This window comes from Exophiala oligosperma, assembly GCF_000835515.1.
Source record: "Exophiala oligosperma strain CBS 72588 unplaced genomic scaffold supercont1.1, whole genome shotgun sequence".
In the NCBI taxonomy this organism is placed as follows: domain Eukaryota; kingdom Fungi; phylum Ascomycota; class Eurotiomycetes; order Chaetothyriales; family Herpotrichiellaceae; genus Exophiala; species Exophiala oligosperma.
Genome location: NW_015622818.1, coordinates 2,348,701 through 2,376,626, shown reverse-complemented (window position 1 = coordinate 2,376,626; position 27,926 = coordinate 2,348,701). Strand labels below are relative to the sequence as shown.

The 27,926-nt window shown below is 49.8% G+C and overlaps 11 protein-coding genes across 13 annotated transcripts; 6 read left to right on the top strand and 5 right to left on the bottom strand.

The window, feature by feature from the left end:
* Positions 1–59: 59 nt before the first annotated feature.
* PV06_00828 (uncharacterized protein) lies at positions 60–1,402 on the bottom strand (the record flags this gene model as incomplete). The annotated part of the gene is made up of 1 exon (XM_016401380.1): positions 60–1,402. One exon carries the CDS (start codon positions 1,400–1,402, stop codon positions 578–580), a length of 825 nt encoding a protein of 274 aa, XP_016268433.1. The 3' UTR covers positions 60–577.
* Positions 1,403–2,108: 706 nt separating this feature from the next.
* On the top strand, positions 2,109–3,395 carry PV06_00827. 2 transcript variants are annotated; one of them, XM_016401379.1, is made up of 4 exons: positions 2,109–2,504; positions 2,561–2,982; positions 3,052–3,239; positions 3,289–3,395. In XM_016401379.1, coding segments are annotated over exons 1-4 (876 nt in total). In that variant the 5' UTR covers positions 2,109–2,239; the 3' UTR covers positions 3,290–3,395. The 2 variants fall into 2 exon arrangements, with proteins under 2 accessions (XP_016268432.1, XP_016268431.1); XM_016401378.1 differs by having other exon boundaries at positions 3,052–3,395.
* A 950-nt stretch (positions 3,396–4,345) lies between these two features.
* On the top strand, positions 4,346–5,101 carry PV06_00826 (uncharacterized protein; the record flags this gene model as incomplete). Its single annotated transcript, XM_016401377.1, has 1 exon — positions 4,346–5,101. One exon carries the CDS (start codon positions 4,346–4,348, stop codon positions 5,099–5,101), a length of 756 nt encoding a protein of 251 aa, XP_016268430.1.
* Positions 5,102–5,732: 631 nt separating this feature from the next.
* Positions 5,733–6,242, bottom strand: PV06_00825 (uncharacterized protein; the record flags this gene model as incomplete). The annotated part of the gene is made up of 1 exon (XM_016401376.1): positions 5,733–6,242. One exon carries the CDS (start codon positions 6,240–6,242, stop codon positions 5,733–5,735), a length of 510 nt encoding a protein of 169 aa, XP_016268429.1.
* A 1,123-nt stretch (positions 6,243–7,365) lies between these two features.
* Positions 7,366–8,378, bottom strand: PV06_00824 (uncharacterized protein). Its single transcript, XM_016401375.1, has one exon. The coding sequence runs from the start codon at positions 7,965–7,967 to the stop codon at positions 7,581–7,583; it is 387 nt and encodes a 128-aa protein (XP_016268428.1). The 5' UTR covers positions 7,968–8,378; the 3' UTR covers positions 7,366–7,580.
* A 45-nt stretch (positions 8,379–8,423) lies between these two features.
* PV06_00823 (uncharacterized protein) lies at positions 8,424–8,684 on the top strand (the record flags this gene model as incomplete). The annotated part of the gene is made up of 1 exon (XM_016401374.1): positions 8,424–8,684. One exon carries the CDS (start codon positions 8,424–8,426, stop codon positions 8,682–8,684), a length of 261 nt encoding a protein of 86 aa, XP_016268427.1.
* A 109-nt stretch (positions 8,685–8,793) lies between these two features.
* On the top strand, positions 8,794–11,995 carry PV06_00822 (uncharacterized protein; the record flags this gene model as incomplete). Its single annotated transcript, XM_016401373.1, has 3 exons — positions 8,794–8,805; positions 8,865–10,425; positions 10,476–11,995. 3 exons carry the CDS (start codon positions 8,794–8,796, stop codon positions 11,993–11,995), a joined length of 3,093 nt encoding a protein of 1,030 aa, XP_016268426.1.
* A 262-nt stretch (positions 11,996–12,257) lies between these two features.
* PV06_00821 (60S ribosomal protein L29) lies at positions 12,258–13,149 on the top strand (the record flags this gene model as incomplete). Its single annotated transcript, XM_016401372.1, has 3 exons — positions 12,258–12,408; positions 12,472–12,523; positions 12,615–13,149. The coding sequence occupies 3 exons, from the start codon at positions 12,258–12,260 to the stop codon at positions 12,751–12,753; spliced, it is 342 nt and encodes a 113-aa protein (XP_016268425.1). The 3' UTR covers positions 12,754–13,149.
* A 4,919-nt stretch (positions 13,150–18,068) lies between these two features.
* PV06_00820 lies at positions 18,069–20,572 on the bottom strand (the record flags this gene model as incomplete). Of its 2 annotated transcripts, XM_016401371.1 has the most annotated exons (6): positions 18,069–19,025; positions 19,080–19,215; positions 19,266–20,039; positions 20,090–20,244; positions 20,297–20,383; positions 20,439–20,572. In XM_016401371.1, the coding sequence occupies 6 exons, from the start codon at positions 20,515–20,517 to the stop codon at positions 18,817–18,819; spliced, it is 1,440 nt and encodes a 479-aa protein (XP_016268424.1). The 2 variants fall into 2 exon arrangements, with proteins under 2 accessions (XP_016268424.1, XP_016268423.1); XM_016401370.1 differs by having other exon boundaries at positions 18,817–19,215; positions 20,439–20,517.
* Positions 20,573–23,138: 2,566 nt separating this feature from the next.
* Positions 23,139–25,035, bottom strand: PV06_00819 (uncharacterized protein). The gene is made up of 4 exons (XM_016401369.1): positions 24,812–25,035; positions 24,551–24,752; positions 24,268–24,502; positions 23,139–24,216 (listed from the first exon to the last, which is right to left on the bottom strand). Exons 1-4 carry the CDS (start codon positions 24,846–24,848, stop codon positions 24,193–24,195), a joined length of 498 nt encoding a protein of 165 aa, XP_016268422.1. The 5' UTR covers positions 24,849–25,035; the 3' UTR covers positions 23,139–24,192.
* Positions 25,036–25,208: 173 nt separating this feature from the next.
* Positions 25,209–27,923, top strand: PV06_00818 (uncharacterized protein; the record flags this gene model as incomplete). Its single annotated transcript, XM_016401368.1, has 6 exons — positions 25,209–25,387; positions 25,437–25,506; positions 25,558–25,707; positions 25,756–26,553; positions 26,599–26,736; positions 26,790–27,923. 6 exons carry the CDS (start codon positions 25,209–25,211, stop codon positions 27,921–27,923), a joined length of 2,469 nt encoding a protein of 822 aa, XP_016268421.1.
* Between the last annotated feature and the right edge of the window lie 3 nt (positions 27,924–27,926).

The window sequence follows — 27,926 nt, the reverse complement described above, 5'->3', positions numbered from 1 at the left end:
TGATGATGATGATGGTGATGATGATGATGGTGATGATGATGATGGTGATGATGATGATGATGATGATCGTCCCATACCTATGGTCCATCATTCCCAAGAGATTTTGGACGATGCAGACTTGATTCGTCACGCTCCAAGGGGGCTATCTTGTCGGGCGGTGGTATCCTGCCCATCCACGGTCTGCAAACGACCGAGGGATACCTCGACTGTTCTCCGTGCCATGTTCGTGGTGCCACGAACCTTTCACTTTCACTTCAGTGTGTGCCCTGCCGGCAGCCTCGCAGTAAAATGACGGCGCTGACCGGTGGGGAGACGTTGACGACCGCAACCTGCTGTAATCTGGTCGTTCCGAGAGGACATAAGGTTTCCATCATCCTATAACAAATTCAACGTCGCAGAAGCCCACGATTGATTCCTCGTTTTTTTGTTGTTGTTGTTGGGATTCAGAAAAAAAATAGGAGAAATGTGACTTGTCTCGGTGGCAGTTCGTCCAAGGTAGACCGTAGTACAAAGCTCCCTTTCCGTGTCCATTGATCTTGTTCTTCTTGATTCTCCGTCACGTTTGTCTTTCCCCCACTCAACCCCTTCGTTCACGTTTATTCCTCCATCGTCCACCTTTGCCTCTACCGCCTCTCCAACCAAAGTCCTTTCGCGCATCTTCCTCTCTCCTCTCCAAATCCGCCACCCTATCGCCGCCCCGTTTCTGAAGGTCGCCGCCGCCGCCGCCCACGACGTTGCCGTTGTTGATGCCGAAATTGTCGACGGCGGCGGGTTTGCTACCCTTCAGGTGAACTCCAAACTTGCAATTCGGTCCGTCGGGGCAGAAGCCGGCCATGTAGAACTCGCAGAGCCGTCTCCTGACGTGACGCTTCCCGCACCTCGGGCCCTTCTCGCAGAAGCCTCTGTTGTAGTCCTCGCACGGGGGCAACCTCGACTCCTCCTTGACGTGGACGTAGAGGCACTCGTCGCCGTTCTGGCAGTAGCCGTGCTGGTTGTAGAACTGGCACTCGCTCATCTTCCGCAGGTTGTACTCGTGGAGGTAGTCGCACGCGTCCCCCTTCTTGCACAGGCCTTTGAGCCAGTGCTTGCACACGTAGTTGTCGTTCTGGCGGCCGTAGTGGTACGTCGGCTGTTGCGAAGGTGTCGGGTGGCGGTCGGCGCACCTGCGCCCTCGCGGGCAGTGGCCCGTCGCGGCGTAGTCCGGACAGACGGGGACCTCGGAGGCGAGGGCGGCGATCCCGTTGGATCGAAGGAACGGAGTGAAGCTGAAGTTGTACGTCGGGGTGGTGGTCGTTGTGGTTGTTGTTGTTGTTGTCGCAGTAGCAGAGGGACTCGTCGTGGTCTTTGCCATGGATTCGACTGCGGCGGCCGCTGGGGTGCTTTCGGCCGCTATTGAAGCCATTTTTGTTTGGCGCAAAACGAAAGAGAATCGAAAGACAGTAGATCAGAGGAGTGCCAGATCAATTGCGTTTGTTTAATGATTAAAAAGGGACTTCTGAAGATGTTGGTATTGTTTACGATCAAGAAACCCTTCAACAATGGAAATGAATTAATCCCGTCCGCCGCGAAGAGGATACTCCCGAGGTTTTACCGGACATACTCGTTTCTGGCTTAGCTTGATTTCCACCAAACAAAGGCCAGAAACACGTCCAAACATTGCTATCTAGGGTCTCAAGTGCCAGCCTTATCATATCTCGACGGCCATGATATTCATACTCGTACTCCAGACATGAAATGGGAGTTCCACCTTCTTCGGTATACATTGCTAATTGGGGTATAAAAAACGCCCCGGGTTCAATTGGGCAAGAGTATCCCGGCTTGTGACGAAGCATTTTCCGGGCGGCGGGGGGTGAGACCGGATACTCGTATTCGTGCTGCCCCTCTTCCGCTTCTTCTTTCACCCACATTCTGGGCGCATTGAACCCAGCTTCGATAAGGGGGATCCTTTTCGTTCCAAGGTCCCGAAAAGACCCTTGTGATGATCTGTCCCTGCGATGCTTGAAAGAATGTAATGGTACTGTAGGTAAAGGGTGTGACTTTGCGGGGCCATATTCGGGCTATCTTCCCCCTCCCTCTCCCACTCCCCACGTCATTTTCCAAAACAACTTGTTGGTGTCTACTCGGAGAAAAACATTGACTCTTTTTCTTTCACTCGTTCTTATCCATTGGCATTTGCTCCTCGTCCTCCTCATACACATCCCCCAAGGATCGAGCACTCATCCAGACCGACGGCCAGAAAATGTCTGTTACCACGCAAGCAACCATAGCTTCCTTTGGAGGCAAGCTCTTGAAGCTCGCCCATCAATCCTCCACCCTTGGGTGCGAGATGAAATTCAACCTCTACCTCCCTCCACAGAACACTCAGAACTCACTACACAAGGTCCCATTGCTCATCTGGCTGTCCGGACTGACCTGTACCGGTGACAATTGCTCGGAAAAGGGATTCTTCCAACACGGAGCGAGCAAGAAAGGAATCGCAGTCCTCTACCCAGACACCAGCCCAAGTATGTCCGAAGTCACAAGGTGTATTGATTTCTGTTCTGATCTAACCTCATCGTAGGGGGAATCGGCATCAAGGGAGAAGATGATGCCTATGATTTCGGCTCAGGAGCCGGTTTTTACGTCGATGCCACCGCCGACCCTTGGTCCAAGAACTACAAGATGTACACATACATCACCAAGGAACTTCCCGAGACCGTCTTTGCTGCCTACGCCGACCAGATCGATTCGAGCCGGGTGAGCATCAGTGGACACAGCATGGGTGGACATGGTGCACTGTCGTTATACTTGAAGAACCCCGGCAAATACAAGAGTGTCAGCGCATTTGCCCCGATTGCCAATCCCCTCAAATGCCCTTGGGGAGAAAAGGCCTTCAAGGGTTACTTTGGTGAGAGCGATTGGCAAAAGAAAGGTGCGGAGCATGATTCTACAGAACTTCTGAAGCAATGGAAAGGAGGTGACCTGGATATCCTGGTGGATGTGGTACGTTTCTTTTTGCCCACCGAACCCTTTGCGTTCTCCAACAAAACCTAATCGATGTTATTCTTCTAGGGTACCGGCGACAACTTCTACAAGCAAGGCCAATTGCTCCCCGAGAACTTCATTGCCGCAGCAAAAGAAATAGGACAGGAGAAAGGACTCAACGTTCGATTCCAGCCAGACTACGACCACAGTTACTACACCATGGCATCTTTTGCTGACGATCACATTGATCACGCCGCAAAGCACTTGTTTGCGTAGTACGTCAAACATGGAAGATAACATGTACATAAAAACTGACATGGATAGAAAGTGGAAAGAAAAAGGAACAAAGACTATGATATGATTGAGTTCTTCCTTGAATCTTGAATCAAACACTTTATCTTCTCCCCTTTCTAGCTGGTATATCTTACCAAGGCTTCTTTTGTTCTCACGTGACGATTTGTTGTTGCTGCTTTCAGTTTTCTTCACGAGCCAGTATTAACACCCCGCCAAAGTTGACAAGTCACTGCATTGTGTGAAGTACACCACCAGTCCTCAATAGCCATAAGGACAAAGAGAGATAAGTCACAAACTACGATAGAATGTATTGCAGTCCATGTCGGAGGGGAGCCGACCTCGTCATTATTCACACAGCTGAGTCTAGTCAAGGTTCGTGATGATGCTCACAGCATGGCTCTTCATGAAAGAAATCTAGATCGATACAGATGCAGCACCAAACGATCTCGAAGGGATGGCAGGAAGGGGAGCCATTGCCTGGACTTGCAATGTCCCCAGTCTGCCGTTTTCTATCGATACCATTTGATCACAATGACAACCCCGTTATCCTCCATTGGGCGAAACAATGGCAGATGAAAGACCGCAAAGTTGTGAAGAGTATTGATTATCACCCATGCAGCTTACTTCGATCTCTAACTTTGTCATATATTGTGCGATCACAAAATAACGGCAGGGCGTATGTCCAGCAGCAGCAGCAGGATCACCACCATCTCCCATTTGGAGGCTCTCCCTCCACCTACCTATCTGGCTACGGGTACCTTGTGCTGTAGGGGCTGTGCTGTAGGGGTTGCGTGATGGATTTCACCCTCACATTCACTTGATTTTGTCGACCGACCGGGGGGAGTATTTTTCTTGTTCCTGGTCAAGTCCAACTGGCACTTGCGTCGAATGCTTCCCTACTCACAGTGCTGCTGTCTCTACGATATATATATATATCTATCATCCATGTGGCTGACAGTTCTCTCCTCTCCTCTTTTCTTCAAGCAAAGCACGCAAAGCATAAAACTCTGAAACCGAACGTGCGCAGGAACAAGAAGCAACAAAGTGTTGTTGATTTTCCTTTCCCCTTCCAAACGAGAAAGCCAAGATGGATCTCGACCATGACGACAACAACCATTACAAGAACAAGACGAACAAAGGTCAGGAGGAGGACCGACACATTTCGATTGCCGGACTTGTTGCGGATTCAACTGAGATCGGTGATCCGCGAGAACAATACCCACCACCACCACACAGTCACTTCACCACCACCACCCAGGCCAGCAACTTTTTTGGCGCGGTCGGCGAGAAGAGACAACCACCACCAGATTGTCGGTTGCCCGCTCCAAGAGTCGCCCATAACAACCACCACCACTACGGCCGGGACGATGCGCAGACGGAGAGGCTTGAGCAAGCGCACAGGGAAGCTCGTTACGCCATCATGAGATTCTTGGGACGACACGTCGCCCAACCCGTCGCCACCGTCGCCACCGATGAGTTCCCTGCCGCCGTCCGTTCGGATGCGATCGGTCTCTCGAGGAAATCTCGAGATTCCAGATTGGTTCGGGCGACAACAACGACCTCGGCGGCCACTACTACTACTACTACCACCGTCGGTGATAAGGATAATGACGAACGACGTGCCACGAGGACTGGTGGTGACGAGAAGAAGGGAGGCGTTGACGTTGGGGTCGGCACGGACACCGTCACTCCAAGAATAACAACGACGACGACAACTCCGACAGAGCAAGGCCAGAAGTCAATCACGTCTCTGTCTCCCACCACTCGCAGAAGGAGAATCCTGGAGTTTACAGAGGCGGTGACTCGAGCACGAGTGGAGATGGCGAAGAGGGAGAAGAACTAGACGAAGGGGGCTGCCGCTTGTAGCAGTTCTTTTCTAGTCGACAGCAAGGGAACGATGTATGTGATCATAGGTGGCTTTAGCCCACCATACGTGAAGCAACCACGTTGCCGTGAGGTTCTTTACGGAGTAGAATAGATAAGAACGATAAATCGGACTTCTTCTTTCGTTTCTCTTCAAAATGTACTTACGATCAACCATGTCGTAGGCAGCGTGACAGTCTAAAAAGTCACACACTGTTTCAAGGCGCAAGGCTGGGGTCTGGCATAAGACCGCACACTATTCCCAATACGGACGAGGCAACCATGCGTAGACAGGGCTCGGTGCCTCAACATCCAATACTCTTCATTTCCCCACCTGTGAAACTGCAGTCGACGTGCATCGTCACATATCTTGGGCCTCCTGCAACCTTGTACCATGCATGCTCATGGTCCTGGCCGAAGCCCTGCGCATGGTATCGCTGATCGTGGCCGTGGAGGTTGGGGGAGGGAAGAAGGTCCCGGGACGCCTTCGCTCCCACCCAGCCCTGCTTTGATCGACCTCGGACTTTTTGTAACGACCGTCTTCACCGGTTGCGCATTTCTTTGTTCGGTCTCCATCGTACCTACGGAGTACCTGCCATGGCATGGATCCTTTAAGTATCGTCGGCCTTGTTCGCCTTGCGTTCTGTGTCGGTGAATCCCTTTACAATTTGTACGACGGTGTGGAACTCGCCACGAGAGAGTTCGAGAACTTCCACCGGGAAGTCACCACCTTCGCGACCCTCTGGGGACATGTCCAGAGATGCGTACAGAATCCCCGGGTCGTCTTGACCGAATCCCTGGTCAATAGTCTCCGTCTCATGATCCGCGACACCCGTATCGTCCTCGAGGACCTGCGCCAGACCGTGGAAGATTTCAGTGCCGTCGATGAGAGGAAGTATACCTTGACCAGGCAGCACAAGATCCTGCGCATTCGCACCTCTCCCAAAGAACAGCGACAACAACGGCTCCGAAAGTTCTTGAAAAGGGACACAATAGCGACCCAGAGGAGCGAGCTTTACTTTGCCACGACAACCTTGAATGTGATCCTGGGCGTGATAAGGCAAGTTCAAGCATTCCAAAGGCCCAGCATTCTCACCACTGGCTGACATGGATAAAGGCATTCTGAAATCGGAACGCCACAGGGTGATCGCCGGTTTCAGGTCGATGATGAAGTATTTCTTGTCGATGAACAGAGACGGGCAAGGCAGACGGTGGCAGAACTGGAAAGCCGGGACCCCGAGTCTCGCGTCATAGCTACCGAATGGCTTGAACCCCTTCCACAAGGACCCTCTGGGCGCGCGAGTCCCTTTGACATTCTCGCGAGGCAATGGACTAGGCCCGCGAATCGACCTCCTCAGCCTCAAGCTTGGCGACGCGACGACAGAGATATCAGGTCATATTTTGATGGGTTGCAACGCCGTATCGCGCAGTTGGAAAGCCAACGCCAAGCAGATGAAAATACCATTGCGGAGCTAAGGGCATCGTTCGAGCAGCAGCACGAGCGTGACATGGCCGAGCTCAGGAAAATGTCGGCTCGTGTGGAAAGGATCGAACACGAGTGCCAAAGGCTGCAAAACGAGACTGAAGAACAAAGCAAAACCATTGATGAACTAGACCACGAATGTGACGTCTTGGAAAGCCAAGTGCAGAGTTTGGGTAGGGATCTGAGAAGGGTGAGGGTAGATCGGGACCGTTACCGAAATGAGAGAGACACTTGCCGTCAGGAATACGATAACCTGGTGAAGAAGCTGCCGCCGACTAGTTTTCCAACACCAGCTGGCAGGTCCCGTTATTCATCGGGCTCGAGCAGAACGAGTTCCACCTACGTCGCCAGCTCAAGGTCAAGTTCGAAAGAAGGCCGACCGAGTTCGCAGAGCAGTTCGATACGCTTCAGATTCCTTTGATACGATGTCATGACTTTTCTTTTCCTCGTCTTCCCTCTTGCGTTTTCCTATCAACCAGGTATCTAGCGAAACCCGTCAGTTGTCACATACAAGCTTCAAGGATGATACCGATGATCTCGCGTCTCCGGCTATGTTCAGCGCTGATGAATTTGAAGTGTGCCATGCCCAACATATCATGATTGCTTCTTTTGGCCTATGTCTGGATAGAGCCAGATACGAGAACTGCATGGATTTGTCGGAGGAAAGGTGGACAGGGAACCAATAAAAGCACATGATGAAACTTTGTTAAGGCTAGACAAAGCAAATGCCGCCATGCAACTAAGTTCAGTGAAACGGAACATTTCGGTACACCACAATCAAGTGGCAATAGATTTGAGTGGACTGATGGACTGGACATGGTTCATAGAACCCGGCTGGCAGGTACAAGCTGGGTAGACCGAACCTTGAAATATGAAGTAATATATTTACACCTCCGCCACAAGTAAGCCATGTCGCCTGTCCGTCTTATGAGGAGCACACATCTTTCAGGATGTTTTCGTCGTGATGTCTCGAACGTCACCACTGTCCCAGCAGCCAAATAGCAGGCGGCATCAATAGTTCAACTCCAGTTGCTGCAATGATCACACCTGAAGGAAATCCATGTATCATTGCAGAGATCGACCTCCCGATGCCGGAAGCAAACAGGGTAGCTCCCAATATAGCCAATGGCACGCGTCGTGTAGTCAGGTCGTTACTAGCCCACCATAACATTGCTCCATAGCCTGCCCAGTAAGTTCCAAGGAAGCGAAGTTGGCTGTCGGTGAGCGCTATGAGGGAGGAATTGGTGGAGGTGAACGCATCACCGCTTGCCTTCTCAAGCACACTCGTTCCACCAAGGGCATCTCCGGTGCCGACGACTAACGCAAAGATGGAGAAGCCTTTCAGAAGTTTGGACAGAGACATTATGAAGTATATGGTGTGTTATGCTCGTACAGTAGGTGTTCCGAACAGGTAGTAGAGATGCTGGAAGTCTTGGGTTGATTGTGCCGATTTATCTGAGACGCAAGAGTGTAGATAATGGAGCCATCCAAGTAGTTTGGTAAGGGACAGAGTACAGAAGACATCAACTTACCCCCCTACTGAGTACTGATGAAGACTCTTATACTCTCCTAGATATTCTCCATTAATAATCTCGACATTCGCTTCGAGCTGCGGGTCCGCATCACAGAACCCAAGTAAGCGTCTGGGGTTCTCCTTCGGCCGTAAACTATTGCTCGATTGGTCCGATGCAGCAGCATGATCAACACAGGAGTAGCTGTGTTCCGGGTATAACAGAGAGACCCGTTCGGCCATGTCGGATATCCAGCTTATATCACGCATTTAGAGCGAGATGAGGTGTAACTACAAAAGGAAGGCAACATGCACCTTCTTAGTACGGCACAGGCGAGTCTTAAAGCAGCACGGCAAGATGCCAAGGCCGGGATGATTTCACAGCGGGCGGGCAGCCTCAAACTGGCCCCGAGTCCAGTGAATTTGAAGTGGGCCGGCCACAACTACAACAACTGCCTGTCTGCAAGCCATATTTTGCTGGAGAAATCGGTCGTCCTCGCTACGAGATACAAGAAATACCAGAGCCATCTATTACAAGAAGATCTATTTGCCGTCATCGCCATGGAATAGTCCAGGAAGCACGTGCTTCCACTTTAGTTTCACCCCCCATGCGGTGACTATACCATTCGACCAGTGTTCCGGATTTGACCAGGTGGGTGAGGAACACTGGCATTACCTGATGGATGACCAGGTTAGTTCGATCTATGGCGTGCAGTCCACACCCCTTTACTCGTCTGACTGCGATTCCAGATCATCTCAGCGATTCAGATCGCTTACAGTCCTACCTCGGACCCTACCCTCAAGCGGCAGGCATTCGACTATGTCAACCAACTCCGGCAAGAGCCTTCCGCATGGCAGCCGTGCCTGTCCATATCCCTCCAGGTCCCTCGTCAGCCTATGGTGATTCGGATATTCTGCCTGGAGATCGTCAACAATGCCTTACAGGCAGGACTGGTGGATCAGGCGGGGTTGAAGGTCATTAAAGACCAACTGATGGCCTATCTGCATAAATTCTACGGATCATCTACAGAAGAAGAAATACCCGACCCGGGAACAATTCTCAACAAATTCGCCCAGACAATCACACTCCTCTTTGCGGCATTCTACGGCTCGGGATGGGAGACATGTTTTGATGACCTACTTGCTTTGACTTCAAAAGAGACTGGCACGAGATACAACTATCCGGGTGTTGTTTTCTACTTGACGGCACTCAACTCTATCCATGATGAAATTGGAGACGTTTTATTGTCAAGATCTCCTGACGAGCAGGAGCGCGCAAGCACTCTGAAAGACCTCGTCCGAGAGCGTGATGTACAGAAAATTGCACGATCTTGGGAGGAGATATTGTCGCAATGGAGAAGTTCGAATGATGTTGTGGCCGAGCTCTGCCTCAAGGCTGTTGCAAAGTGGGTTAGCTGGATCGATATCTCTCTGGTGGTGAACCAGCAGATGCTTGAATTATTGTTCCATCAGTTGGAGCGCGCTCAGAAAGTCAATCCTCGACCCGGCGAGGAAATGGCTCGTGATGCTGCCGTCGACGTCTTCACCGAGACGGTCGCGAAGGGTATGCCCGCGGCTGACAAGATCAACATGATTACCTTTTTGGACCTCGAAACAGTGGTTTCCAAGCTGGTGACTTGTCCACCTTTGCGTGACAGTAGAGCTTCAAATTACGATGTCGATCTTGCTGAAACGGTGGCCAAGCTTGTCAATACTACAGTGGCAGACCTTGTCAAGATTTTGGATACTGAAATTCAGGGCTCCCAAACGTGGATCAAAGCTGAACAGTTGCTGGAGGCTTTCCTACCGCACCTTCTACGTTTCTTTTCTGATATCTTTGATGAAGTCTGTTCCACTGTCCTCACCGCGATGAATGATGTTCTCGCTTTTCTTCGACGGACTAGCGCCAATTCCGGATCCGATCAGTGCGCAGCTATGCTTCTGCCAATACTTAAAGCCATTTTCACAAAAATGAGATACGATGATACAGCAGATTGGAACCAAGAGGACGAGCAGACCGACGAAGCGGAATTTCAGGATCTGCGAAAGAGATTGGCGTCTCTTCAAGCGACGATTGCTGGTGCAGACGAGCAGCTCTATGTCCAAGCCATCTCAACACTAGTCCATGAGACATTTCAGAGACTCAGAACTCAAGGTTCACAGCTCGACTGGCGCGATCTAGATCTGGCTCTCCACGAGGTGTATCTTTTAGGTGATCTCGTCGGAAAGGGTGGAGGACTCCAGAAGATTAAGCCAAATACTCCAGCAGCCGAAAATTTGACTCAGATGATGCTGGAGATGGTTCAGTCAAGTAAGACTATGCCTTTGAATTCCTTTTATATTCATACTAACGTATATCAGACGTTGGCTCTTTTGGTCATCCTGCGATTCAGCTTCAATTCATGGAAATATGTGTCAGACACAGTACCTTCTTCGAGAAGCAGACCGAGTATATACAACCGGTCCTACAGGCTTTCCTTCAGCTTGCACATCATCCAAGCTTGAAGGTGAAAGCCCGAGCTTGGTATCTTACACAGCGTCTGATCCGCCAGTTGCGAACTCACCTTGGAGATGCAACCGAAGTGGTAGTTCACAGCTTACAGGACATTCTCGTCGTCCGAGCGGAGATTCCCAAGGAGTCCGAGGGGGATGACATGTCATCAGACAATGAGTCAAGTGCAGACTCGACATTTCAAAGCCAGCTCTATCTGTTCGAAGCCGTGGGATGTATATGTGGTGCGACATCAGCCGGGCCCGATAAACAAGCGCAATACGTGCAAGTCGTCATGCAACCATTGTTCTCTGAGATCGAACGCAACCTCGAGTCTGCAAGGACAGGGAACGAACTGGCCAACCTCCAGATACACCACTCAATCATGGCGCTCGGTACGATAGCTCGGGGTTATTCCGATTTCACCCTAGGTGCCGCCGCACGGCCTGCTGGATCTGAGCCCGCTTCACAGGCCAAGCAAGCTTTCGCACAGGTTGCAGAAGCAACATTGGTCACTCTGACTGCACTGAAGTCATCGTTCCAGATTAGGACGGCTGCAAGGTTTGCCTTTTCACGCCTGGTTGGCATTGTGGGCACTCAAATGATGCAACAGCTGCCTCAATGGGTGGAAGGTCTTTTGACCGAATCGTCAACGAGAGATGAGATGGCATTGTTCCTTCGACTACTCGACCAAGTCATTTACAGTTTCAAGAATGACATTTCCAATTTCCTTGATCGCCTGTTTTCGGGCCTCCTGCAAAGAGTCTTTGCTGGAATGTCTGCAGGTACTTCGGGAACAGATGATGAGATTGAACTGGCTGAATTGAAGCGAGAGTACCTCAACTTCCTGATGATCATTCTTGGAAACGATCTTGGCGCCGTTCTAGTCAGCGCGACCAATCAACCTGTTTTTGAATCTGTCATCAGTTCGATTGAACAACTCGCCCGAGATGTCGACGATTTTCCTACTGCCAAAATGGCATTCATTGTCCTGTCAAGAATGTGTACCGTCTGGGGCGGACCGGACGTGGTCTCCGCAACTGGTCAGGTGACTGGCAACGGAGCCGCACCTCAGCCGGCACTTCCAGGCTTCGACCAGTTCATGATAACTAGGTTCTCGCCATTGTGCTGGGCTTTGCCGACTAACCCGGCATTCAACAGCAAGGATGCCCAAGCCCGTCAAGCACTTTCTGAAGCGGCAGGTTTACAAAAGACGATTTATCTAAAGACTGGCCAACAATACCTTTCTTGGCTTCAGGAAAATGAATTGCGAACGATGGGTATGAATGATAGCATGATCTCCGATTACTTGCAGAAACTGGCAACCATGGAGCCCAAGGGCTTCAAGGCTTTCTTCGCCAAATTCATTGCACAGGGAGGACAGTTGTGAAACGAGGGAAAAAGTATTTGGTGATGGAGCAACGAACGACCTGCATATGATGATACCAAAGACAATTTTTATATGTGTAATGGAAAGACTCATGACGGCCAAAGCGCTAGCATCAAAGATACCTTTTAGAAAATTGATTGATTTAATGCATTTGATGTGTCTGTATACCTTGGGTAAGTATGTTCACTTCAGGTTTGCTCCCTACTCGTGCTCATGAACGTTACATGCCGCTTTAGAAATTCAATGACCGCACCCCAAAATTATGCCAAGCCTGCGGCAAACATTCCCAGAAAGGACACCCACATTTTGTAAATTCAGCAACCTCAAGATTCCCGCGACGTCAATCGTACTGATTTCTCGACAAACACAAGCCGCGCATCATTCTCAGGTCACCAATACCGTCGAGATGGCCAGTAAGTAGCCTTGTGGTTTCTGGGGACCGGTAAAGAAGTCTCGTTCTAACAGTTGTCGTCCAGAGTCAAAGAACTCGTCTCAGCACAACCAGGCCAAGAAGGCTCACCGAAACGGGTACGGACGTTCTCCCCCACGCTGCCAGCGCTCCAGCAGCCACGGCCAGGAAAGGGAAAACATGGACTGACAGATGTGTGTGAAACAACAGTATCAAGAAGCCAAAGACCCACAGATATCCGTCCCTCAAGGGCACCGATCCCAAGTTCCGAAGAAACCACAGACATGCTCTGCACGGAACCATGAAGGCTCTCAAGGAGGTCAAGGAGGGAAAGAGAGATGCCGTATAGATAATTGGAGAGAGGAATGGGGGTCGGTGAGAATGTCAACATGAGTTTGTGGTTACGGTTTCCCCGATCGAGACGAACAACGAGAGAGCGCTTTCCAACAAAAAGTGTGTGGCTTTACGACCCTGAACCATGGGCGGAAGGTTCTACGATGTGCGATCAGAGCGAAAAATAAACGATGCCCCATCATCGACCACACAAAAAAAAGGATATCGACGAAATCGAAAATAGAGCTCGCCTTTTTTGGGTTCGGGTTGTCGAAATTTCTGCTTCATCCAGAAAGGACCAAAAAGACAAGAGCGCATCTCCAAAAAAAAGACAGTTGTCTCTCCCTGTTCGATCTCAGTCCTCAACTCCGTTTGTCCCCTGTTTCCGTTGTTTTTCTCGCGCCGGTGCGATACCAACCAGGCCGAATTTTCTTTTCGCTCTGGGTTACGATGGTGCAAAGGGTAAGTACCCCTACAACTTTTCCATGTGTCGTGTGGATTCCCAATACGTGAAATGGCATTTGTGTGTACAGCGTCGTGCCTATCTTCTCAATGCGCGATGTCTGAAGGAGAATATATTTCTATCGTGCCTATATCAACTCTTTTCTCCTTTGGAAGAAGCCTCCTCCCAATTACCAAACACTTACCTTCTCAACAACCAGTGGAGGTTGGTGCATGGACGGGAGGGGACACGCATGACTTTTGCCGTTTACTCGGTTGGCGGATTTTGTGGCAGTTTGTGTGCAACTTTATCGGGGAGTTGCATCTCTCTCTTCCCTCTCACGACGAACCGACGTTTTAGAATGTTGAGTTTCACCCGGTGCGACCAACTTCTCAAGACGCAAGCGACGTTTTGTTGGCCCCCCAAAAGGGCCCACGAGAGAGAGCATTGATGTGTGGGAGAGGGGTGCCTACCTACCTTTGCGAGACCTTGCGGGCGCACGCGTGTCTTGCACGACAGGATCGAGTCAGATCCCCCGCCGAGGCAGCCTCCCATACTCTCTCGACGCACATCATTCCACTCCAATGGCCCAAAGGAACCCAATTTCTCCCATGGTCTGTTTGGTGTGTCTTGTGTGTGTTTGTGTCTTGTGGTCGAATCCATGTTATTTCGCTTCCAGCATGATGAGTGATCGACCATCGAACGCCACGACCCCAAAACGTTGTACGAGTCATGCTCGCCCTTGCAGGTACTCTCCGTAGTCGAGGGTGGGCTTTTTGTCGACTTGGGTGTGTGAAATAAAAATGCATTTTGTCATTTGAAAAGATATCTTGCAACGCTTCCAACGGAGAAGGGTTATTACCAAAAGCACCCCCCTGTCTCTCTCTTTTTTCTTCTTGGGTTTCCTTTTACGTCCACGTGCAGATGCCCAGCAAAAGAATTATTAGTCCCACCCTCGTCGTTCCGAGTAGTGAGCCTTGTGGGACCCAAACCGCTTCGTCGATCTTTGACTGAAAGCCTACAAAGAGGAGTCCTAGTCCAAGAATTACGGATTGTCGGGTACAGAATCATTCATCACTTCGTACGAGTACGAGGGTACCATCATTGCCATGGCGAAACAACCCAAGCCGGTGGCGCAAGCGAAGTATTGCTCCAAGCGAAGAAACCCTCCTGTACATAGCATTGTAGCACCAGTTGCCGAGGGAGGGGAGCAGGGTGGTGGTGGTGGGCACTCAGGGAAAGGGAAAGGACTAATAAGCCCATTTTTGGGCCTACCTGCTGTACTGTAGCTAGGTATTCCCTACGGTGCGTGTACGGAATACCTCTACTGTACTCGGTACCGAATACGTCGCAACCGCACCTTTTGAGGCGTGTAATAACAACAAAATTCACATGGTATTTTAACGGATATTGATGAGTTTACCATGTGTCTGGAAGCGGTGGTGGTAAGTAGTAGTAGTAGTAGTTAGTATCGGCACGGTCCTCTGCACATCGTTTTTTCGTGATGGTGCGACAATTTGTTTCCCAACCACTTTTGTTTTCACACTTCAAGGACATGGACTTGTAGATGCCCCATAGGGTGACATCAGTACGTAGACAGAACCAACTTCTGTAGGTATAGTAAGGTGTATGCGCATATAGGCTGAAACAAATGGCGGGGGGGATTCAGCATTGTGACCTCGCACACCCATACTCTTTAGAACTCGCGAACTAAGACTTCACGTAAAAAGACAAATTTGATCTGCGCACCAGTACTACTCCATAGAAAGAATTCTCGAACGACCAAAAGAAAAGCCACCGTCGGAGGAGTTGTGTACAAAAGTAATCGTGAAGAAAGTTCTGAAACAACCGGTATGCATGATGCCTGCATCCGCGGACAATAGAAGCTTTTAAACGATGACACCGGACCACCCAAAAGACGCGGCGACGCTAGGAGAAGATTCCCGTTGTGGTATAGTAGTCATCGAAATCACTAGCCTTTATTACACCGGGGGGGGGTCTTCGAGTGGGAGTACTTTGTGTAGATTGGCGAACTAGTACATACATGGTATTGTGCCGGGTCCTGTACAGTTGTTAGTCGAGGCGCAATTTGGACTTGGACGTGAGAAACGATCCTTTTATCAGAAAATACTGATTTATTGATTGAGCGAGTACAGTATGAGGTACCAAGGAGGATATGGAGGCAGGAATGAGATTTGCTGACTCGATACGGATAACAAAGTATGGAGTTCCCAGGAGGGCGAGTCGGTGTTCAAGGTGCTCGTATCGCGACGACCAGTTCTCTACCAGTACAAGGTTAAAACGCTCGTGCATGAGATGATCGACCACTTTCAACCCTAGGGTTACTTGTACTGTAGGTCATAACTTGTACAGGATCAGAAAGAGATCTTCAAAAAAATGTCATGTCATGTTGATCGCTGACATCGTTCGGTGTTTTTTTCCTGACGCAACCCGTTCCTTGATCGACACTCGGCTGGAGCCACGTCAATGACTTGCGATATTCCGTAAACAAAGTACATGTAGTATCGTTGCATCAAAAGGTCGTCGTAGGGAGCGTCATCGACGACGGAACTTATTCCTCCTCGTACTCGTGAGGCGAAGAAGAAGACGCAATCGGTGAGAGAGAGAGCAGGCCGACGAAACATCAGATGCATCAAAAACCCTTGCAAAGTGCTCGATGCTAAAAGCTAACCGTTTTGTACGGAGTACCTACTTCGGTTGTTTCATCGTACTCGTAAAGGGAAGTAGGTAGGTGGGTTTTCTCTTTTTTTTCTCTTCTTCTCGTTCGGCCATGTTTCAACATGATGAATCGGGAAGATGAACTCGTGGGTATTGTCCAAACGAAGTTCTCTTTTTTTCATGGTGTACCTATTGTAGGTAACCTAGAATGATAAATGGGGTCTCTTTCATTACTCTCCGGGGGTTTGTGTTTCTAGACTCGTTTCTATATTAGTCTGTTTCCGTGAAGATGACGAACTTTACTGTACGAAGATCCTGAAGGGTGTGAAAAGAGTCGCAAAACAGACAATGTCACAAGCTTGCGACTTCGCTCATGTTTGACCCGGAAGAGTTGAGATTCGTAATGTGATGGTGATGATGATGATGATGTTGACTACGGAGTAAGAGTTAGTGAGTAATACGAGAAGTGAGTATTGTGTAGACTGTAGACTGTTTACCTACCTAGAACTTCAGATGAACTCTCACACTCTTACACTAGGGCAGTTTATGACGCAGTCGACGTCAACATCTTTCCTCATCCCGCTGACATGCAGATTCTCAAACACATTTACCGTACGGATATTATCAGAGAATTGGACTGTTACATCATTCATTGTTTGAGACGACTGACTCACTTACCACCACCATGATCACCACCATGGTCCTGATCGCTCGTCTGATTCATCAGAGTTTTTGTACTTCGCTTCATAGGCATGTCGAGGCTTTTCTACAGAGTAGTAAAACGCGAAAAACGCGGGAACACTTGTGGGAACGATTGGGCCGCTCTTGGTCACCTTTTATTTTTGTCTTTTTTCAAAGACATCAAACTTCATCCTTCGTCTCTTTCTCTCTCTCTCTCCTCCCCCCAGGTAATTCAATCTATAGTACACTTGAATGTCAATCCATGAACCCCTCAAAAAATGACACGATGGGATGGGGATCTGAGATGGAACACTACGGAGACAAGGAATAAAAGAGGTAAAAGGTCGGTACTGATAGAGTTTATTACTCACTTACTCTTCAACAAACCATTTAAGCCAAAATAGAATATTCCTCCGAACTTACCAATGTACCTAGGGTATTACAGAACTGGTAAGTACAGGAAAAGAAAAAGAAGATTCTTCTCGACAACACCCGAGGCAAAAATTCCAACCAAACTTTCACATGTGCCAAAAAGAAAATGGATGTCTGAAATCTTCGATCAAGTAGTTGTCGAAGGCGGACATAGCAAGTCCCCTGTACTAGTGAATCCTGTACAGTACAAAGTTATCAAAAGGTTGGTTCCAAATTACCTTCCTACCCACGTACCTTGGACAGGTACCATTTACTTTCCCATTTCCACGAGAGAAAAGTACGAAGCCCTTTGTCATTTTCTCCCTTTGTCCTTACCGGGGAGCGGGACTTTGAAGAGAACAACCAAAATGCCACTCAACCTCATGTAGGTAGGTGATGAGCCAGGGTACAAGGGACAACGTCACATTCTCTTTTTTTTCCCTTACTACCTTCTCCAAACAACCCTTGCAAAAAGATCGGGCCACCCTTTTTTTCTTCTTTGTTGGGTTTCGGCCCCTTTCATGATATTGTACAATCCTCTCGCTCGGTTCACGATTACCGAAGGGCATGCAAATCACGTCACCCTTCTTACGGAGAACTTTTACCGAGGGTGGAACAATCTCGCCTCAAAAAAAGAAACAACTTGGAAAACAAACTGGCAACAATGTGACAATGATGGGGGGGAAGGGGAAGCACCATCCCGGGGACCGGGGGAGGAGAATTTTACTCCGTCAAGAGAGTGTTACTGTGAGCCTCTTTTGAGTACCCGGGATACCTACGGAGCATGATCTTGATTTGGAAAATCGTCCTTTTGCCTTTCTTTTTGCGTCGTAACTACCTACCCGGGTACACGGGACGGGGACCACAAGGTTCGAGGGAGACAAACCCCCGGCCCAAGGACATCTTTGGTCTTACCTCCTACCGGGTTTGTGGGAAAAAGATTGAAAGGATCGTGACCCTTGGGAAAACTCTCCAAGACTAGTAGAACTCTCACGAGATGGACCGAACCTCAGATGTGGTGTTACCGTTGTACTCATGGACCGTAACATGAGCGAAAAAGTCATGTTCACCACTTTCACGATCAGAAGACAACATTTTTAATCTGGTTTTTGTCTCTCTCTCCCTCTCCAACAACATTTCTATCCGCTCAAAGTACTACAAGACAAATGACGAGATACGAGTACATAGGTATATAGCAGCATCAAAAGATGTGCTGACCACAAAAAACCCACCTGCGATGCATCCATCAACCCATCCACCACCACCATCACCACTTGTCCAGTCTCGTCCTATACAAAACGAGTAGTCTTCCAAAAACAATAATCATCCAAAAAAATGTCAGGTGCTGGCTCCTTCGCTCTCTCATCCAAAGACATGAAATCTGCAAGATCTGCAAAGGGTATATCCGTCTCTTCCTACACTTCGTTTTCGCTTTCCTTTTTCTTTGTACATTGCGTCTCATTCTCTCTCTTGTAGAATGACAATGATCGAGAATACTGTCGGTCATTTTTCTTCCCCGAAATGCTTGCTTTTGTACCTTGGTCCCTCTTTTCGGCGCGAACCGATACGTTTGCTCTTGTTCTATTGACAAGTCCCTGCCCCCCAAAAAAGGGCCGTCTCAGTCCTAGACTCCACTGGCTCTGTACAATCAAATCATGAATGATGCCGCTCGATGTTAATATGAGATATAAATGGGGATAAAAGAATGTCTGCTTCGAACCATTCTCCGTGGGTAGCGTGCAGGTCTGCTGTTTGTTACCAAGTCATTGAGAAAATTCAACCCTTGGTGGCTGCCGAAAAGGATATAGGTACACGGGTGGTGGTTCAAAGGAAAGGTCGTGTGTTGTGGCCCAGTGTGGGCAATGTTCACCCTTTGAATGTCTGCATATCATATGCGACATCGGGCCTGGCATGTGTTGCTCTAGGGTCCCAGTCCTTGTGTTGACTAGGCGGTCGTGGATAGGAGTAACTCGTCACCGGGTTGACATAAGTTCGTGCGCCTCCTGCGTAATCTTGCTTCGAATCAGGCTCTGGGGACATGATTCCTCCGCGCGAGGTAGGGCTTAGAACTCGATCTGGGGATGTGATGTTCAGTTGATGCCCCGTTCCGCTTAGCATTTCGTACGTACGAGCGTCGTTCGAAAACCGTCTGGCATCAGCCGAGACGAATTCGTTCTTGCGTTTAAACTGCGACTTGAAAAGTTCGACCCAGCCTTGAAGCATGGACCATCGGCCCAGGAACATCAGGCACCAGAAGCCGCTCAACTATCATATGATTAGCCATGTTGCCATAATCGTTGGGAAAGTAGACCTACCCCGAGGATAATGAGCACAGCCATAACTACACCCTCAGACTGCACCAATTCTCCCGCTTTAGATAGACACTGGTTCTTGTCGCCCTGACTGGCGATTAAACAGGTGAGCCATGGCTGGGCTCTTTTAATCAGTGCTTCGTTGACTTGAGTGCTGTTGTCCATTGACACAAAGACCACGGAGAAGAAAACGACCTCGGCAATGATGACAATAACCAGGAACGCGCCGCGCCATTGAAGTTCAATGACCCGCTTGACTCGGCGAAAAGCCCGTCGCGCGGATAGTGTCTTGATACTGCCCGAATATGTAGGAGCTTGTGAGCTGTTGGTGGTCGTCGTCTTGTCATCGAGGAGACTTCGGATGTAGACATGTACGCAGTACCCAATGGTGATGAATTGAAGTACCATGGCCAGCGCAGCAAAAGCTAGTAACGGCCCCCAAAAGTCCTGCAAAGAATCCTTGTGGTTGACATGGCAAACGATCCCAAACCGGAAGGAGACTCCGGTCAAGCCCAACGTCAGGGCCATACCGATTAGAGGGATCAGCCAGCCAAACGCGAGAGCCCCGTAGAAGAATTTGTCGCCAGGTACCAGTTCCCAGCAGATTTGAAGATGAAGCGCAAGTGCACGGCAGAAGACCCAGATGATGACAGCCCAGCCGCCGAACATCAGGAAGGCGCCGCTGATTGCGCAGACGCCGCTAGTGTGCATATCGTTGGGTGTGATCTCATTGAAGCATTGATCAGGTTTTCCTGCCAGTGGAATAATGAACGCTAGCTGCGAATATCGTCAGCCTTGGCTGTAAAGCTGCCTCGGGTGCCACGAACCTCGATGAAGATGACTGCAAGTGACAAGCAGACACTAAGATAATGTCGATGTGTGAATTTCACAGGAAGAACCAGGAATGAGAGCATAAGATATATCGATAAAACAAATGCTGCTACATTGACCCAATTTGCGATCTCGGTTCGACTCTCAAATCCTAACATGAAGATCAGCAGTCGTCGCTCACCGATTCATGTACCATGACATACCATCTCCATAAGTCCAGTCAGTGGTCGGACAGGGTAGACAACATGTGTAATTGCCGGTTATAGGCATACAAAAGCGCCCGGAGACGACTGGACCGGTCAGTGTCTGTTGTCGGATAGCCGAGTTGAAAGCACGGGTACTTACATCCACCTGTCCCTGGAAAGGAACTTTCGGCGAAAAAGGGAGGCGGGCACAAGCCCCGGAGGTCAGAGGACGAGGCCATGGGAAGTAGTTGTTGGGCGCTCGCCTGGTTAGTGAGTCTATCTTCTCATGACCGCGGGTCGAGTAGTGTGATATTCGGGGCCAGCTCAAGTCGGACGTCAAGGACAGAGAGGGTGTGAAGGAGGATGGGACGGAGGGGTGGGTAGGATGATATAATGGAGGGCTCCCGATGTCCTTGAACAATGTGAGTGGCAGAAGGATCGAGACAAACGAAAGGGCAGGAGTCTGGCTTCTTGAGGAAGAAAGTGTGTCAGGGACTACCCATGATCATGAAGTGACCAGAACGAGGGTATGGCGGGGGTGGTGGATGATGGCTTGCTGGAAGTCAGAGTGGATATGGTACAGTAGACTCTTTCGACGCCCGGTGGTACAGATACCTGGAGTCTGGAAGGTCGTTTAGCGAGGCTCGGTCTTGGGTGGTGGGCAAAGGCACACTCCGTCCCACGGCGCAGAAAAGACGATGATAGCACTCTGTAGTTCACTCCAAGTAGCAAGTCGTGGCAGTGGGTTCGACGCTGGAAACGATGGTGGAGTAAATTGATGCCAGGTACGGAGTACTCGCACGAAGATACGCAGTACCCACCACTCTGTCAGAGCGAGACACCAACAGGACCCAATGGACAGGGCTTATTAGACTCAGAATGATGAGGAAGACGGCGAGCAGCGAGATGATTCATGTGCGCGTGAGCATTCAACGTGGCGCCATCTGTTTTCCCACCAGGCAATCCTTCTGCCATGCATTTTCGCCAATGACAACCAAACACGGAATTGCGCAGTCGAGACCTGGTCGACCAGGGTGCGGTTGCAGATGGCAAATGCGAGGGCGACCAACGGCTGGATGTGAAGTAACGGTGCAGGATGCGGTGGACGAGCAAATTGCGAACGAGGATGTGAACAATGGCGTAGGATTGGATGGAGAATACGACCTCAGACCTCACGCCTTTGGGTGTTATTTTCTTCGACGACGACGCGTTAAGGTCCAGTAGCTTAGTGTATCAGGGGAGAGACAGGGACCAGGGGTTAAAGTAACGACCAGGGGGTACTCTTGCAGGGCACTAAGCCTAGGAGAATACAAGTGATTCTAGCCCGCAGTGCCTAGCAAAGACCAGGGGGAAGAGGCCGGAAAGAAAAGTCGCCATGAGAGGCAATGACTTGCACTGTGGATTCTCTTCCCACGCTTCGGGTCAGCATTCTTTTTCCATTCTTTTTCTTTTAATTCATTTTTGGTCTGACGTCGGGCACTGGAGAATGAGGACAAGCGACTTTCATCAAGCCAACACCAAAGGAGAGTGTTGCGCCGCTAGTTACCGTACCCAGGCACCTTAGCAAGTTACACTCCGTCTTCCGCGGAAAACAGTGAATAGTTCGAGTCACTAGGAGCAATAGTATCAGTGCTTTGGGCGACGGGAAACGAGTTGCATAGGTATTGTCATCACGATGAGAAGAATTATCGAAAATCACTGTACGGTATTCCGTAATTAAAGGGATGATGATGGTGGTGGTGGTGGACATCGCCATCGTCAAGCCCAGGGCTTCGGTGCCTGTGTCGCCCGAGGCCGCAACTTATCGATGTCACCCAGCACAAAGTGCCCTAAACAGTTCTTTGGCCCTTCAATTTCCAGAAGACAGAAAGAACACTTTTGGGGCTCCATGGCTTGGATGATGAGTAAACCGACCTGCTTCTACGAGTAAAAGTGGCCTTGTATGGAAGACTATCAATGCAACCACAACAATATGTGAACTTCTCAACAATGACAACATTGTCTCTGCAAGATCCGACGTACCTGACACTTTTTTTCAGCCTCTTGAATCGCCAAATCCTGCCTTATATTGAGTCTTCTGTCAAGGGGCCAAATCATCTGCTGGGCCGATCCGAATCCCCCACATCTGTCAGTCGATCAATGCCAGCAGCAATAGCCAGCCAGCCAGCTGTCCTCCTGACCGTTGAGGCGACCACCGTCCGACCTTGGACTGTCGAATGGTCAATCTCCCATCAGCTCTTGCCTGCGTTCAAGCGAATATCGCTACCTAACGTTGGCCGCTTGTTCCGATCTAGGTCTTGCATTGCCCTACCTGTCCTAGCATGCCGTGCATGGCCTTGACCAGGTACCACTAGCATCGCCGCCTATCACTCAATTCAGCTTCCCTCAAAGATGTCACTTGTGGCGCCTAAAAAGACCAAACAAATGCCAGAGGAACACGACATTGGTATGGTAAAACCCAAAGCAGAAGTGGCGGTAGCACATACCACAGACACGGTTTCACTTGTGTGTCGCCCTGCACTTGTACACTGAGATCAGCCTACTGTACAGTATTTGCGAGCATACATGCCTTTCGCCACACATCATGCGTATCAATTTGGGATGGCCCGGCAGTGTTAATACGAGACAGACTCATCGACCTTGACTAATTTGCATATCGATCAATGTGTCACAAAAGGACGCAAATACCTTCCAGCGATGTGACCAACAACCTCGTCTCAAGCAATTACGTTGGGCGTAAGAGCAGCAAGGGCCAAAACTTACTCACAAAATTCGTCTACTTGCTGCGGTCAAGACGTCGGCAAGCCGTCGAGCCAGGAAACCACAAGGCAGGGAAGCAAACACGTGGATTGGCAGGGTTGTGGGAAGCGCAAGCTTTTGGCCCCGACTCGTACGGAGTATCCGAAGTACACTATGATCTTGAAGATCCTCCCTGGGGCGAAACCTTCTACAGCCTGCAATTAGGTGATCGGGATGATGTACAGTATGACCTTCCAGTCCTCGACGACTCTAGGCGTTTCTTTTGTAAACGCGTCCAATAGCGGACCAACTTCAGGTAATGTATTTTCATCTCAACAACTTTTCCGCTTTGCCGCCTTCAATCGGGATTTCAGCACGGGCGTCAAACTTCAAGCCAAATTCCATCCAAATTCCAGCCATTATAATCGTTAACAAATGAGAAACGGTCGCCGAGCGGTACAGTACGTGACAGCGTGATTTTATTCATTGACCTCAGGTCATCACTGGCTGCAGATTCTGGGAATTTTGCGGCCCGAATTTCTAATTCGCCAGAACCATTATGTAGAGCCTCCTCTAGGTTGAGACGGCGTCGATGGCTCATTGTCCAATCAGACACCAGAGATTCATTTCTGTCTTTATATTGGTTTTTACCAGACGGATCATATCCTTGATGATCCTGGAAATCCGGTTCCGCGTCTCTGTCCGTTCTAGATCCGGGGCTGCATCTGGACACGCTGTTTGTCATGGTACTCCCAGGCCATGTCTCGCTTTGCCGCGCCCCTGCACTTCTCGTAGTCTTCGAGAACCAATTGCAGTGGCTGAGGCCATCGCCGTCGTGTCTTCCTGGATGGGATCGTCTGTCAATTGGATCATTTTGACCTCATCGTGATCAAGATGTCCGCGCTTCGACGACGAGTCCATGTGTGAGGTCTCAGTTAGCAAACCAGCATCCAGGGATGACCATGCTTTTATTAAGCTTGTCCTTCCCCTCTCAAATCTCCCTAATGCATGACCACCGCTTGTCGCAACCGTTCGGATACGAGTGGACAAGTAGTGGCCGTGGCCTAGAGTTCAATGCGAGACGTGTCATCCCTGAACAGACGGGAATCTTCCAGGTAATTCCAGCAATGGTTTCGTTCACGATGCACATCTGTGTCTGATCAAATTGCATGCATTCACGAGGCGTTCAATACCCGATCCTGAATAGGCTCGTTACTTTGATAATAGATCACATGGAATGGTCCACATACCACAAATTGTTCCAGACTTGCTTCGAAAAGCTCATTGTCTACGCCTATGCCCCCAGGGTGCTCGACGGGCGACAAGGGGTTCTTCACCACATATTCAACATAGCAATTCACGTATATTTGTTGTAAGGCTATGCGCATGGAACCAGACTTGGTGTCGGTAAGCATAACGAATTTGGTGTTCGTTGGTGTCTCGTAGTAATGGAGCTTGTATTGGGATGTTCGGTAGGAGAGGAAGCTGCGCCCTTGTGTTAGCCACCATCGTTACGCCCGTGTGTTATCTCACCTGTCGTCCTCACCACCCAGCTTTCGAACCATGTTCCGCAATGAAAAGACAGTGCCAAAGATCAGTTTGGCATCGTCGTCTGCACTCAAACCAGCACGTCCCTGGGTGCTACCGTTGACGTAGGCCTGTGACGATGGTCTCGATGACTTGCCCGTGGAAGACATGTATGCTGGCATCCAGTTTCTCTTGTAGATACACTCCGCTACACAGGCAGACGTCAGTGTCTGCTCCACCAACATAGAGTCTCACGGCGCTACTTACCATGGCGGTCAAATATATAGAAGGAGTAAACAACCATACCGACCACAGTCCGATGAGCTGCCTTAGAGGCTCGACTGTCCCAATTACAGGCAAGTATAACTACCGGCAATCCAGCCACGGACACATGAGCATACTCGAGAAGATATGGTACCAGTCGGTGTCAGCGGGTGTTGACAATCCCTGTGGTTGAGTTAAAGGCGCAGCAATATCGACTAGAATTGGAGACAGAAAGTGAGGTGCTGGAGAAGACGTGCGGTGGACGCTTTGTCCCTCACAATGCGAACGGAGTACACCACCTCTCGTCATTGCACCACCACTTATCATGTAACATTTCCGTCAAGATTGCAACAACCATATCCGCCATTTTGTCACGGCCCCATGTAATGTCGACGACCTCATGGACATCGTTTCGTCCCCTACGTCCACGTCGGCGGAGGAAGCTGTTGACTTTCTCGCGGCTCGCAGCCTAACCCAACCCCGCCAATCTCAATCCCGATCAGAATCACCTGCGGTTGGCCTCGAGAGCAACAACAACCATGAACCCATTCTGAAGACACCACCACCGAGACAGCATTTGTAGGGCTACTGATGATCGCTATACACTTCCCAGCTAACCTTTGTCAAGGACCAGTCCCGACTACCCGAGTCCTCTCCGACATCACCGTCGAACACCCTCTGCGCCGAAGCAGGTCAAGGTACCTGATATTCCCTGATTGCAAAGAGGCCCTTTCACTCAAATCCTGCAGGAATCCCTCAATGCTCGATCAGAGTACGTTACAAGCCAGGACGACGGAGTTGCAGAACATCGTATAAACCAGTATATCATCAAGCAAGAAATTGGGCGGGGATCATTCGGAGCTGTCCATTTGGCAGTTGATCAGTACGGCACTGAATATGTGAGGCTTGTAGTAGAGCGTCATTGAACATCCGCTGAATGCTACTAGGCCGTCAAAGAATTTTCCAAAGCACGACTCCGCAAGCGCGCCCAATCCCATATCCTCCGCAAACCTCTCAGTCAACGACGCCGTGGTGCGTTGCAAGGTTTCAACTCTCCTCTACACAGAAACCTGGGAGAAGATGGGAAGCACCAAACAAACGCCATCGAGCTTATCAAAGAGGAGATTGCTATCATGAAAAAATTGAATCACCCCAATCTTGTCTCCCTGATTGAAGTGTTGGACGACCCTACCGAAGATTCTCTATACATGGTCATGGAGATGTGCAAAAAGGGAGTAGTGATGAAAGTGGGACTTGACGAAAGGGCTGATGCATACCCTGACCATGTCTGCAGATATTGGTTCCGAGACTTGATCTTGGGGATCGAATATTTGCATGCGCAAGGCGTCCTGCACCGCGACATAAAACCAGACAACTGTCTGATCACTGAGGATGATGTGCTCAAGGTCGTTGACTTTGGAGTATCGGAGATGTTTGCAAAAGATTCCGAGATGCTGACCGCGAAGTCCGCAGGAAGTCCCGCGTTTCTTCCTCCGGAACTCTGTGTCGCTCAACATGGTAACGTGTCCGGGCGAGCGGCTGATATCTGGTCTATGGGTGTCACATTGTTCTGCCTCAAATACGGACGTATTCCCTTCGAGAAGACCGGTATCTTTGAACTGTATGATGCGATCAAAGCCGAAGACCCAACTATGCCTTCAGATGAAGACGAAGATTTCCGAGATTTGATGACCAAGTTGTTGGAGAAGGATCCTCAAAAGCGCATCAAAATGCAAGAGCTCAGGGTAGGTGTCAGAGAATTCTTGTTTCATGAAGCTGACATTCCCCAGGAACATCCCTGGGTCACCCTTCGTGGCGCCGATCAGCTACTATCGGAGGAGGAGAACACCTCCGATCTCGTGGAACCACCGACAGAAGCCGAGATGAATTCTGCAATTACAATCAATATGAGGGATTTGTTGACAGTGGTATGTTATGCTCAATAGAAGCCAGCTGGAACATCGGTTGATCGTTCTTCTAGGTGAAAGCGGTGAATAAGTTTAAGTCGCTCCTCGACAAGAATAAGGCTCACCCGATGACCTCGATCCTTGGAGATCAAAGTGACACACATTTCTCGTACCCCCCTGCATCCATGAGGAAAGATCCAATGGCTCGAGCAGGTGGCAATGCTCAACGGGCGCCTGCTGAGGGTGGAGAAATACAGGCCGGCATGAGGAACTTGAACTTGCGCCCTGTACCTACACTGAGTGTAGACGATACCACTCTGTCCGACAAAAGTAAGCAAAATGTGGCATCTCCGAACATACCGCCTGCAATAGCGAGCGACGTCAGTACAGATTCAGATGATATCCCTCAAGCTCCAAACATGGCCGAAATTGAGAGCCTAGATGCCGAGAAGCTGCCTCCATTCCGCTCCTTGAGACCACATTCACGTACGACAGATGAGGTAGGTCGGCGGGGTCAGGCGCATGATCCTCTCGAGGACCAATTGTACTTGTATATTGGACCCTCTACGTTTTCTGGATTCAGTTCTCAGCACGATGATGACGAGTCATTTATCCGAGACGATGACGATGTACCGATCGTTAGCGAGAGTCCAGGGGCCGCGGATGTGGACATATACGAAACAGCGTACCGCGATGAGATTGAACGGATCATGGCTAAAGCCAAGGAAGAGAACAAAGAACCACATGTCTACTTGACTCGCCGCGTAGATGCGAAATTACTGGCCATTAGCGGTCTGGCAGGTAAATGGGCCGCTGTGGGAGAGGAAGCGAAAAATCACCTTAAGGATTACACTCAATTCTCAACCCGAAAAGCTCGAGTGACCGAGGTCAGCCGAGCACTGCGACAAGCTGCGAGGGAGGAGTACGAACGTAGGAAACAGGAGCGAAGGGATTTCATTGCAGCAGAGAAGGCGAAAAGGCAGGAAGAAGCACAAGAGAAGTCGAATCCATCAACTCCCAGCTCACCTCCCACAGCCGGAGGAAATGTAGAACCGTCCGGTCCAAGCAGCCCCTGGTCTCCCGGGAGGCCGCCTTCACAATGGCGAGGCATGGCGGTAGACGCTGGCCGACAAGCCAAAACCTCGATACGTGGCTTTGTGGATATGGTCAAGAGCAAACGAACCCGGTCGGGCAATGAGGAAAGTTGATTT

Excerpts from the sequence above, each read along its gene's own strand:
- PV06_00824 (XM_016401375.1), bottom strand. The coding sequence starts at position 7,967 with ATGTCTCTGTCCAAACTTCTGAAAGGCTTCTCCATCTTTGCGTTAGTC.
- PV06_00819 (XM_016401369.1), bottom strand. The coding sequence starts at position 24,848 with ATGGTTGTTTACTCCTTCTATATATTTGACCGCCATG. Across the intron at positions 24,753-24,811 it reads CTATATATTTGACCGCCATG|CGGAGTGTATCTACAAGAGA; the intron begins GTAAGTAGCGCC and ends CTGCCTGTGTAG. Across the intron at positions 24,217-24,267 it reads CAAGTCTGGAACAATTTGTG|GATCGGGTATTGAACGCCTC; the intron begins GTATGTGGACCA and ends GAGCCTATTCAG.
- PV06_00827 (XM_016401379.1), top strand. The coding sequence starts at position 2,240 with ATGTCTGTTACCACGCAAGCAACCATAGCTTCCTTTGGAGGCAAGCTC. Across the intron at positions 2,505-2,560 it reads CTACCCAGACACCAGCCCAA|GGGGAATCGGCATCAAGGGA; the intron begins GTATGTCCGAAG and ends ACCTCATCGTAG. Across the intron at positions 2,983-3,051 it reads TGGATATCCTGGTGGATGTG|GGTACCGGCGACAACTTCTA; the intron begins GTACGTTTCTTT and ends TTATTCTTCTAG.